General features: G+C 44.5%; 1 protein-coding gene across 2 annotated transcripts in view; it reads right to left on the bottom strand.

Annotated features, from left to right (window-relative positions):
* Nucleotides 1-8185: 8185 nt before the first annotated feature.
* Nucleotides 8186-12968, bottom strand: part of LOC139762742 (uncharacterized) — a 531126-nt gene continuing 526343 nt past the window's right edge. For both annotated transcript variants that reach the window (XM_071687833.1, XM_071687838.1), the window contains exon 4: nt 8186-10723. In XM_071687833.1, coding sequence (XP_071543934.1) covers nt 9679-10723 — 1045 coding nt within the window. In that variant the 3' untranslated portion in view covers nt 8186-9678. The remainder of the gene's footprint in view (nt 10724-12968) is intronic.

The following is a 12968-nucleotide window of genomic DNA, read 5'->3' as shown; positions in this document are numbered from 1 at the left end:
AATGGGCTAGAAACCCTCCCCTCATTCTATTTTAACTTTCTAAAAGGGGAAACAGAAGAAGGAGTACGCGGGGAGTGCTCATCTCCCTCGAAGGCTCAGATTCGGGGTGTCTAAATGTGTGTGGATGTAACCAAGATGAGAAAAAAGGAGAGATAGGTAGTATATTTGAGGAAAGGAACCCGGATGTTTTGGCTCTGAGTGAAACGAAGCTCATAGGTAAAGGGGAATGTTTTGGGATTAAAGTCAGGGTTGGTGAGAGGACATGAGCAAGGGAAGGAGTAGCAATACTCCTGAAACAGGAGTGGTGGGAGTATGTGATAGAGTGCAAGAAAGTAAACTCTAGATTGATATGGGTAAAACTGAAAGTGGATGGAGAGAGATGGGTGATTATTGGTGTCTATGCACCTGGGCATGAGAAGAAAGATTATGAGAGGCAAGTGTTTTGGGAGCAGCTGAGTGAGTGTGTTAGTAGTTATGATGCACGAGACCGGGTTATAGTGACGGGTGATTTGAATGCAAAGGTAAGTGACGTGGCAGTCGAGGGAATAATTGGTGTACATGGGGCGTTCAATTTCGTAAATAGAAATGGTGAAGAGCTTGTAGATTTGTGTGCTGAAAAAGGACTGGTGATTGGGAATACCTGGTTCGAAAAGAGAGATATACATAAGTATACGTATGTAAGTAGAAGAGATGTCCAGAGTGCGTTATTGGATTACGTGTTGATTGATAGGCGCGTGAAAGAGAGACTTTTGGATGGTAATGTGGTGAGAGGTGCATCTGGAGGGATGTCTGATCATTATCTTGTAGAAAAGAAGAGAAAATGTTGGGGTGAAGAGAGTGGTGAGAGTAAGTGAGCTTAGGAAGGAGACGTGTGTGAGGAAGTACCATGAGAGACTGAGTGCAGAATGGATAAAGGTGAGAGCAAAGGACGTAAGGGGAGTGGGGGAGGAATGGGATGTATTTAGGGAAGCAGTGATGGCTTGCGCAAAAGATGCTTGTGGTATGAGAAGCGTGGGAGGTGTGCAGATTAGAAAGGGTAATGAGTGGTTGGATGAAGAAGTAACATTGCTAGTGAAAGAGAAGAGAGAGGCATTTGAACGATTTTTGCAAGGAAATAATGCAAATGACTGGGAGACATATAAAAGAAAAAGGCAAGAGGTCAAGAGAAAGGTGCAAGAAGTGAAAAAGAAGGTAAATGAGAGTTGGGGTGAAAGAGTATCATTAAATTTTAGGGAGAATAAAAAAATGTGCATAAGACAAGAGAATAAATGGGAACATCAGTGAAGAGGGCTAATGGGGAGGTAATAATAAGTAGTGGTGATGTGAGAAAGAGATGGCGAAAGTATTTTGAAGTTTTGTTGAATGTGTTAGACGATAGAGTGGCACATATAGGGTGTTTTGGTCGAGATGGTGTGCGAAGTGGGGTGTTAGTGAGAATGGTTTGGTAAACGGAGAAGAGGTAGTGAAAGCTATGCGGAAGATGAAACCCAGCAAGGCGGCGGGTTTGGATGGTATTGCAGTGGAATTTATTATAAAAGGGGGTGACTATGTTGTTGACTGGTTGGTAAGGATATTCAATGTATATATAGCTCAGGTGAAGTGCCTGAGGGTTGGCGGAATGCATGCATAGTGCCATTGTACAAAGGCAAAGCGGATAAAGGCGAGTGTTCAAATTACAAAGGTATAAGTTTGTTGAGTATTCCTGGGGAACTATATGGGAGGGTATTGATTGAGAAGGTGAAGGCATGTACAGAGCAGCAGATTGGGGGAAAGTAGTGTGGTTTCATAAGTGGTAGAGGATGTGTGGATCAGGTGTTTGCTTTGAAGAATGTATGTGAGAAATAATCAGAAAAGCAAATGGATTTGTGTGTAGCATTTATGGATGTGGAAAAGGCATACAATTGAGTTGATAGAGGTGCTATGTGGAAGGTATTAAGAGTATATGGTGTGGGAGGCATGTTGCTACAAGCAGTGAAAAGTTTTTATCAAAGATGTAAGGCATGTGTACAAGTGGGAAGAGAGGAAAGTGATTGGTTCCCGGTGAATTTTGGTTTGCAGCAAGGGTGCGTGATGTCTCACTGGTTGTTCAATTTGTTTATGGATGGGGTTATTAGGAAGGTGAATGCAAAAGTTTTGGAGAGAGACGCAAGTATGCAGTCTGTTGTGGATGAGAGGCCTTGGGAAGTGAGTCAGTTGTCGTTCGCTGATGATACAGCGCTGGAGGCTGATTCGAGTGAGAAACTGCAGAAGCTAGTGACTGAGTTTGGTAAGGTGTGTGAAAGAAGAAAGCTGAGATTAAATGTGAATAAGAGCAAGGTTATCAGGTACAGTCGGGCTGAGGGACAAGTCAATCGGGAGGTAAGTTTGAATGGATAAAAACTTGAAGAAGTGAAGTGCTTTAGATATCTGGGGGTGGATTTGGCAGCGGATGGAACCATGGAAGCGGAAGCGGAAGTGAGTCACAGAGTGGGGGAGGGGGCGAAGGTTATGGGAACGTTGAAGAATGTGTGGAAGGCGAGAACGTTATCTCGGAGAGCAAAAATGGGTATGTTTGAAGGAATAGTGGTTCCAAAACAATGTTATATATGGTTGCGAGGCGTGGGCTATGGATAGGATTGTGCCGAGGAGGGTATATGTGTTGGAAATGAGATATTTGAGGACAATTTGTGGTGTGAGGTGGTTTGATAGAGTAAGTAATGAAAGGGTAAGAGAAATGTGTGGTAGTAGAAAGAGTGTGGTTGAGAGAGCAGAAGAGGTTGTACAGAAATGGTTTGGTCACATGGAGAGAATGAATAAGGAAAGCTTGACAAAGATGATATATTTGGTGGTGGGAACGAGAAGTGGGAGACCAAATTGGATATGGAAGGATGGAGTGAAAAGGATTTTGAGCGATGGGGCCTGAACATGCAGGAGGGTGAAACGCGTGCAAGGAACTGAGTGAATCAGAACGATGTGGTATACCAGGTTCGATGTGCTGTTAATGGATTGAACCAGGGCACGTGGAGCGTCTGGGGTAAACCATGGAAAGTTTTGTGAAGCCTGGATGTGGAAAGGGAGCTGTGGTTTTGGTGCATTATACATGACAGCTAGAGAATGAGAGTGAAGGAATGTTGCTATTGTTGTCTTTTCCTAGCGCTACCTTGCGTGCGTGCGTGGGGAGGGGGGTGGTGTCATTTCATGTGTGGCGGTGTGTCGACGGAATGAATAAAGGCAGCAAGTATGAATCATGTACATGTGTATATATGTATATGTCTGTGCATGTATACCTATGTATACGTTAAATTGTATAGATATGTATGTTTGCGTGTGTGGACGTGCATGTATATACATGTGTATGTGGATGGGTTGGCCCATTCTTTCGCCTGTTTTCTTCGCTACCCCGCTAACGCTGGAGAAAGCGACAAAGTATATTAAATAAATAAATGAGTATATATATATATATATATATATATATATATATATATATATATATATATATATATATATATATGCTTTGTCGCTGTCTCCAACGTTTGCGAGGTAGCGCAAGGAAACAGACGAAAGAAATGGCACAACCCACCCCCATACACAATTTACACACACACACGCCCACACACGAAAATATAGATACCTATACATCTCAATGTACACATATACATACACAAACAGACACATACATATATACCCATGCACACAATTCACACTGTCTGCCCCTATTCATTCCCATCACCACCTCGCCACACATGGAATACCATCCCCCTCCCCCCTCATGTGTACGAGGTAGCACTAGGAAAAGACAACAAAGGCCCCACTCGATCACACTCAGTCTCCAGCTGTCACGCAATAATGCCCGAAACCACAGCTCCCTTTCCACATCCAGGCCCCACACAACTTTCCATGGTTTACCTCAGACGCTTCACATGCCCTGATTCAATCCACTGACAGCACGTCAACCCCGGTATACCATATCGATCCTATTCACTCTATTCCTTGCCCGCCTTTCACCCTCCTGCATGTTCAGGCCCCGATCACTCAAAATCTTTTTCACTCCATCTTTCCACCGCCAATTTGGTCTCCCACTTCTCCTCGTTCCCTCCACCTCCGACACATATATCCTCTTGGTCAATCTTTCCTCACTCATTCTCTCCATGTGCCCAAACCATTTCAAAACACCCTCTTCTGCTCTCTCAACCACGCTCTTTTTATTTCCACACATCTCTCTTACCCTTACATTACTTACTCGATCAAACCACCTCACACCACACATTGTCCTCAAACATCTCATTTCTAGCACATCCACCCTCCTGCGCACAACTCTATCCATAGCCCACGCCTCGCAACCATACAACATTGTTGGAACCACTATTCCTTCAAACATACCCATTTTTGCTTTCCGAGATAATGTTCTCGACTTCTACACATTCTTCAAGGCTCCCAGGATTTTCGCCCCCTCCCCCACCGTATGATTCACTTCCGCTTCCGTTCCATCCGCTGCCAGATCCGCTCCCAGATATCTAAAACACTTTACTTCCTCCAGTTTTTCTCCATTCAAACTTACCTCCCAATTGACTTGACCCTCAACCCTACTGTACCTAATAACCTTGCTCTTATTCACATTTACTCTTAACTTTCTTCTTTCACACACTTTACTAAACTCAGTCACCAGCTTCTGCAGTTTCTCACATGAATCCGCCACCAGCGCTGTATCATCAGCGAACAACAACTGACTCACTTCCCAAGCTCTCTCATCCACAACAGACTTCATACTTGCCCCTCTTTCCAAAACTCTTGCATTCACCTCCCTAACAACCCCATCCATAAACAAATTAAACAACCATGGAGACATCACACACCCCTGCCGCAAACCTACATTCACTGAGAACCAATCACTTTCCTCTCTTCCTACACATACACATGCCTTACATCCTCGATAAAAACTTTTCACTGCTTCTAACAACTTGCCTCCTACACCATATATTCTTAATACCTTCCACAGAGCATCTCTATCAACTCTATCATATACCTTCTCCAGATCCATAAATGCTACATACAAATCCATTTGCTTTTCTAAGTATTTCTCACATACATTCTTCTAAGCAAACACCTGATCCACACATCCTCTACCACTTCTGAAACCACACTGCTCTTCCCCAATGTGATGCTCTGTACATGCCTTCACCCTCTCAATCAATACCCTCCCATGTAATTTACCAGGAATACTCAACAGACTTATACCTCTGAAATTTGAGCACTCACTCTTATCCCCTTTGCCTTTGTACAATGGCACTATACACGCATTCCGCCAATCCTCAGGCACTTCACCATGAGTCATACATACATTAAATAACCTTACCAACCAGTCAACAATACAGTCACCCACTTTTTTAATGAATTCCACTGCAATACCATCCAAACCTGCTGCCTTGCCGGCTTTCATCTTCCGCAAAGCTTTTACTACCTCTTCTCTGTTTACCAAATCATTTTCCCTAACACTCTCACTTTGCACACCACCTCGACCAAAACACCCTATATCTGCCACTCTATCATCAAACACATTCAACAAACCTTCAAAGTACTCACTCCATCTCCTTCTCACATCACCACTACTTGTTATCACCTCCCCATTTGCGCCCTTCACTGAAGTTCCCATTTGCTCCCTTGTCTTACGCAATTTATTTACCTCCTTCCAGAACATCTTTTTATTCTCCCTAAAATTTAATGATACTTTCTCATCCCAACTCTCATTTGCCCTCCTTTTCACCTCTTGCACCTTTCTCTTGACCTCCTGTCTCTTTCTTTTATACATCTCCCACTCAATTGCATTTTTTCCCTGCAAAAATCGTCCAAATGCCTCTCTCTTCTCTTTCACTAATAATCTTACTTCTTCATCCCACCACTCATTACCCTTTCTAATCAACCCACCTCCCACTCTTCTCATGCCACGAGCATCTTTTGCGCAATCCATCACTGATTCCCTAAATACATCCCATATATATATATATATATATATATATATATATATATATATATATATATATATATATATATATATATATGTGTGTGTGTGTGTGTACATATAGATGTATATATATGAAGGTTATGAATATATGCATATATGTATATATATGGTAAGGTTATTTAATGTATGTATGATTCATGGTGAGGTGCCTGAGGATTGGCGGAATGAGTGCATAGTGCCATTGTACAAAGGCAAAGGGGATAAGAGTGAGTGCTCAAGTTACAAAGGTATAAGTTTGTTGAGTATTCCTGGTAAATTATATAGGAGGGTATTGACTGAGAGGGTTATGGCATGTACAGAGCATCAGACTGGGGAAGAGCAGTGCGGTTTCAGAAGTGGTAGAGGATGTGTGGATCAGGTGTTTGCTTTGAAGAATGTATGTGAGAAATACTTAGAAAAGCAAATGGATTTGTATGTAGCATTTATGGATCTGGAGAAGGCATATGATAGAGTTGATAGAGATGCTCTGTGGAAGGTACTAAGAATATATGGTGTGAGAGGCAAGTTGTTAGAAGCTGTGAAAAGTTTTTATCGAGGATGTAAGGCATGTGTACGTGTAGGAAGAGAAGAAAGTGATTGGTTCTCAGTGAATGTAGGTTTGCGGCAGGGGTGTGTGATGTCTCCATGGTTGTTTAATTTGTTTATGGATGGCGTTGTTAGGGAGGTGAATGCAAGAGTTTTGGAAAGAGGGGCAACTATGAAATCTGTTGGGGATGAAAGAGCTTGGGAAGTGAGTCAGTTGTTGTTCACTGATGATACAGCGCTGGTGGCTGATTCATGTGAGAAACTGCAGAAGCTGGTGACTGAGTTTGGTAAAGTGTGTGAAAGAAGAAAGTTAAGAGTAAATGTGAGTAAGAGCAAGGTTATTAGGTACAGTAGGGTTGAGGGTCAAGTCAATTGGGAGGTAAGTTTGAATGGAGAAAAACTGGAAGAAGTAAAGTGTTTTAGATATCTGGGAGTGGATCTGGCAGCGGATGGAACCATGGAAGCGGAGGTGAACCATAGGGTGGGGGAGGGGGTGAAAATCCTGGGAGCCTTGAAGAATGTGTGGAAGTCGAGAACATTATCCCGGAAAGCAAAAATGGGTATGTTTGAAGGAATAGTGGTTCCAACAATGTTGTATGGTTGCGAGGCGTGGGCTATGGATAGAGTTGTTCGCAGGAGGGTGGATGTGCTGGAAATGAGATGTTTGAGGACAATATGTGGTGTGAGGTGGTTTGATCGAGTGAGTAATGTAAGGGTAGGAGAGATGTGTGGAAATAAAAAGAGCGTGGTTGTGAGAGCAGAAGAGGGTGTTTTGAAATGGTTTGGGTACATGGAGAGAATGAGTGAGGAAAGATTGACCAAGAGGATATATGTGTCGGAGGTGGAGGGAACGAGGAGAAGTGGGAGACCAAATTGGAAGTGGAAAGATGGAGTGAAAACGATTTTGAGTGATCGGGGCCTGAACATGCAGGAGGGTGAAAGGCGGGCAAGGAATAGAGTGAATTGGATCGATGTGGTGTACCGGGGTCGACGTGCTGTCAGTGGATTGAATCAGGGCATGTGAAGCGTCTGAGTTAAACCATAGAAAGTTCTGTGTGGCCTGGATGTGGAAAGGGAGCTGTGGTTTCGGGCATTATTGCATGACAGCTAGAGACTGAGTGTGAACGAATGGGGCCTTTGTTGTCTTTTCCTAGCGATACCTCGCACACATGAGGGGGAAGGGGGATGTTATTCCATGTGTGGCGAGGTGGCGATAGGAATGAATAAAGGCAGACAGTGTGAATTGTGTGCATGTATATATATATATATATATATATATATATATATATATATATATATATATATATATATATATATATATATATATATATATATATATACTGTGTTATCTAGGGTGCTGCGGGGAGCTGGAAATCCTCCCCTCTCGTTGTTTTTTTTATTTTCCAAAAGAAGGAACAGAGAAGGGGGCCAGGTGAGGATATTCCCTCTAAGGCCCAGTCCTCTGTTCTTAACGCTACCTCGCTAATGCGGGAAATGGCGAATAGTATGAAAGAAAGATATATATATATATATATATATATATATATATATATATATATATATATATATATATATATATATATATATATATATATATATATATATATATATATATGTGTGTGTGTGTCTGTGTGTGTATATATATGTGTACATTGAGATGTATGGGTATGCATATTTGAGTGTGTGGACGTGTATGTATATACATGTGTATGGGGGTGGGTTGGGCCATTTCTTTCGTCTGTTTCCTTGCGCTACCTCGCAAACGCGGTAGACAGCGACAAAAAAAAAAAGAAGGAACAGAGGGGGCCAGGTGAGGATATTCCAAAAAAGGCCCAGTGCTCTGTTCTTAACGCTACCTCGCAAACGCGGGAAATGGTGAATAGTTTAAAAGAAAGAAAAAATATATATATTCATATTCTTCATTTGTGAATATAACGATGATTCTTAAAAAGGGAAAAACCAAGAGTTCTGATCAAATGAATAACCATCATTACATGAACAGCCTAACCTCTCTCTGTCTCTCTCGTGAGGAAGACCTCGGAGTTGAGAAGGAGCCTGTGCTACATGGCAGGACCAGCAGGCAGCACCCTAGATAACACAGTAACATCTTCATCGCTAATGAGCTTCCTCAGCAGCAGCAGCAGCTGCTGGGTCCGCTGCCCGGCCCCACGCACTGTGACATAATGTAGTATGTTCGTTGTTTCTAGCCAGGCGAAAAAGTGGAGAATTTTCTTCACATAATTCTAAAGGAGTAAAGACTTGACAGCTTACAGAGGTAACCCTCGTTGACGCCCACTGGTTCCGAATTTTCTTTTTTTTGCGTCAAGTCACTGAGTAAGAGGCTAAACATGACTTAATCTTACAAGAGTTAATCTTACAAAAATAATCAGTCTTGAGTTAATCTTACAAAAATATTCAGTCTATGTATATCCCTATCGAGGAAGGGTTCATAAAGTATCCCTGTGAGAAAACTGTTTGGTAAATATTTTCATTTTTAGCTCCTCCCTACAACGACGGAACCCCTACCCTAGCTCCGTTACCCTTTTAAGGGCTATTCCGCAAATAGAAGCCCAGCTCAACCCACCCGCTCCCGCGTTACTCCACCATCATGCAACTGTAACTTGCCCTCTCCCATGTCTTCTTCCCTTTTTCCTCCATCCGTTTACTCCTTGTCTCTTCATTGCATATATGAACTTCCGAATACTAAAGCAGACAGTCCTACACCCAGTCCTCCGCACCCGATCGTCAACAGTGGCATCTCATACGAGTTCCTATAGGACCTTGTCGCATTGTGTACAGACCGGAGATCCTGCATCAAGCCCCGCAACAGAGGTGGCTCCCTTGGAGGCATCATTAACGACATATGGCTGTCACCGTGACAAACATGGTAGGCCATCACCACACATACTTCACTATGATATTCAGCAGTTAAGAAACGTTACCTTCACCTGAGTCCTACGAACGTGTGCATGTAACTGTGCTAAGGCTGGTATCAAACTTGCTGTAAAGCCATTCAGTTTATTTCCTTTGTAAATTCTACTGTCTAATCGGGGCGCTACAATTGTTGAGCACTGTCATCTCAGAGTTGATGAATGAGGAGGGAGCTGTGTTTCCCTACTCATATTATGGATGACATATTCAATATGAGGCATAGACTACTCACCTGTATACTTGGGGTGGGTGGAGAAGTCGGGGGGTTCGGGTGTGTTCTCGCTGCTCCTCCCCTGCCCATCCTCATCATCCTCCTGTTCCTCCCCGTCGCTACAAAAGGTGGAGGGTGTGAGAGGGCCGTCGCTGCCTGCATCACACGAGCCAGCGGTACTCATGGCACCATCAGCGTCATCCTGCGGGGCAGACTTCTCTTTACTAGCGAGACCTGCGAGGGGATCGTTCATATCTTGCTTGACCTGCGGCGTTAGGGGAGAGAGCGACTGTAGGTCGTCAGGGCAGGACGTGACCTTGCCCGCCTGGTTAGTATCAGTCCGCGCTACCATCGCCGCGTCACTATCACTAGCACTGCTGTTGACACCCTCCTGGCCGCCCGTGGGATGCGTCACTGCCTCTTGAAACTGAGCATCACACGCACCAGACGCACTCTCTGTACTATCCTCACACTCGACAATTTTGGTCACTGCAGCACTGTCACTGAACACTGAACTTATGCTCTGAAACCCTTGCGTTTCTTCCTGGTCCTCTGGTTGTATGTATCTCTTTGATACCTTCTCGGTAGCAGTGTCACTCAGCTGGTGTGCGCTGCAGGCGTCCCTCCCGGTATCAAGGTGGCAAGGGTCGTGCGTGTGGCAGAGCGGAGGTGGTGGGATGTGGTGGTGCGAGGCGTCGTGGTGTGGGTGACGGCTAGTGCCCCGTGCAAGACTGTGGAGGGCGGCGGCGGCGGCGAGGGTGGTGGTGGTGGTGTCAGAGGCTGGGCTCTGGGCAGCAGCGTGATGGTGGGGGGGAGACGGGGTGCGGGGGATCTCACACCCTCCCTGGGGGTGGCTCAGGGCACGCGCCGCAGCCATCTCTGTGTCCTGTGGAGCACTCTGACCTCCAGGTGGAGGTGTCGCAGCCTCGGGGGCATCCACGCTCCGGGGCGGATCCTTGGACCCATCTTCACCTGGGTCAGGAGTTGCCTCACCTGCACCTGCATTACCTCCCTTATCTCTGCCACCATCGTCCTCGTCACTGTCGTCCTGCAGCCACCTGCCGGAGAAAATATCACATTACATTCAACGTCATGATCGCCTCCCACCGAGCAAGCCCCACACGTGCCCTGCATTTCACCTCTGACCGCCATCCTATCAGTTACCAACCACAGCCCATAGCCACTAGCCTCCAACCACAGCTAACTATACCCGTCACCATAGTAATCACAACCAAACCACCTGGCCAGCGGTATCATGTCTATAACCATTAACCTCCAGTAATATCCACCTACGCTATTACCACTGACTACTGACCACTTCAGCGTCATCACCATACGGCAGCAACAACACCATACTTCACTATAGCCCACCGTAAGTACATACAAACGTGATACTGGACACCACTGGTCCCTAACATCCCTAATACAAATCTTAACCGCTACTTATCACCACTCCAACCAACAACCCCCAACCACGTACAGGTCAATCCCAATCCCACCATAATCTCTATGACCACTCGCCAGTACCACAACCACTTACATCACTATTACACACACACACACACACACACACAGAGGAGAGAGAGAGAGAAGACATCAAAACATATTCAAATATCTTAGTATCTTGGTGGGAAAAACATATCCAATCACCTATATACAATCGGGAATACGGAGAGAAAGGTGAGGAGGCATCCCTGCGTGTCAGGAAACACAATAATCAGTTTGATTTCCAAAGATATCTGGAAAAATATCATGTATGACTAATGTTGGAAGACGATTCATATATCATCTGGCTCAGCAGGAACGGAAGGTCACACTGCCACACACTCACACAACGGTTTGTATCCATCTCTACTGCCAACAATTCCCTTCTCTCTGCCCAACTTTTTCCAGATCTACTCATATCAACACAGCGTTTTACCCAGTCACCATCCCCATACAAACTCCCCATTCACGTCTCCCGCCGTCACGACTTCCCCCTCCCACCTCTCCAACATATATCTCCCTCACGTCTCTCCCACCCCTCCAACATATATCTCCCTCACGTCTCTCCCTCACTACCTTAAGAGCTGCGGACCTTCCCGAGAAGACAGGAAGACAGGAGGCGGCCGGTGCCCCACCATATTGCACTCCTCTCAACTGGTCCTTTCATGCGGTTGCCCCCAGCCATGACTCGTGACTCAGCACCACCCCCAAGGGACCCGCAAGCCAGCGGGAGGCGAGAGGGTGTCGAGTTGGGGAGAGGGAAGCGATCCACAAGCAAACCTCTCACACACATTACATAACCTTCGCCATACACCTGTACACTACAAACCCTCCCACACACATTAGATAACCTTCACCATACACCTGTACACTACAAACCCTCCCACACACATTAGATAACTTTCACCATACATCTGTACATTACAAACCTCCCACACACATTAGATAACCTTCACCATACACCTGCACGCTACAAACCCTCCCACACACATTAGATAACCTTCACCATGCATCTGTCTACTGCAAACCTCTCAAGAACATTAGAAAACCATCATCATACATCTGCATACTGCAAACCTCTCAAACACATTAGAAAACCTTCACCATACATCTGTATACTGCAAACCTCTCAAACACATTAGAAAACCATCATCATACATCTGTATACTGCAAACCTCTCAAACACATTAGACAACCTTCACCATACATCTGTACACTGCAAACCTCTCAAACACATTAGAAAACCATCATCATACATCTGTATACTGCAAACCTCTCAAACACATTAGAAAACCTTCATCATACATCTATCTGTATACTACAAACCTCTCACACATATTACATAGCCTTCACCATCTGTATACTGCAAACCTCCCAAACACTTCACCATACGTCTGTATACTACAAACCTCTTACACACACTTTAGACAACCTTATGTTTCATACCACTCAACCTTTCTTTTCCCTGTAACTAACCTACTAAAAACAAAAAGTTGGAGAGGAATGGAACAAAAATAAAGGCACACTAGACAACAAAAATCGGGTGTGGACTACATAATTTGTATACAATTAGGAAGTAGCAGCATATCCTCTCCTTCCTGGCAAGTAACACCCGTGACATTAACTCACCTACTTATCGACCTAAATAAATGATCACTTAAAATCTTTACATTTAACACATAGCCAAAACCAGTGGTCTTAAACATACACAAAAACTACAAACTGAAAGTAACATGGTCCAGTGTAACTATACTGACGGCTCTCTCAACTCCTCCTTTGAAGGAGCAGGCAATGCTGCCATTGTAATCTGGCTCACTG

This window comes from Panulirus ornatus, chromosome 3 (assembly GCF_036320965.1).
Source record: "Panulirus ornatus isolate Po-2019 chromosome 3, ASM3632096v1, whole genome shotgun sequence".
Taxonomy (NCBI): Eukaryota; Metazoa; Arthropoda; class Malacostraca; order Decapoda; family Palinuridae; genus Panulirus; species Panulirus ornatus.
Note: the sequence above shows the minus strand (reverse complement) of the source record. Positions and strands in the feature narration are given on the sequence as shown.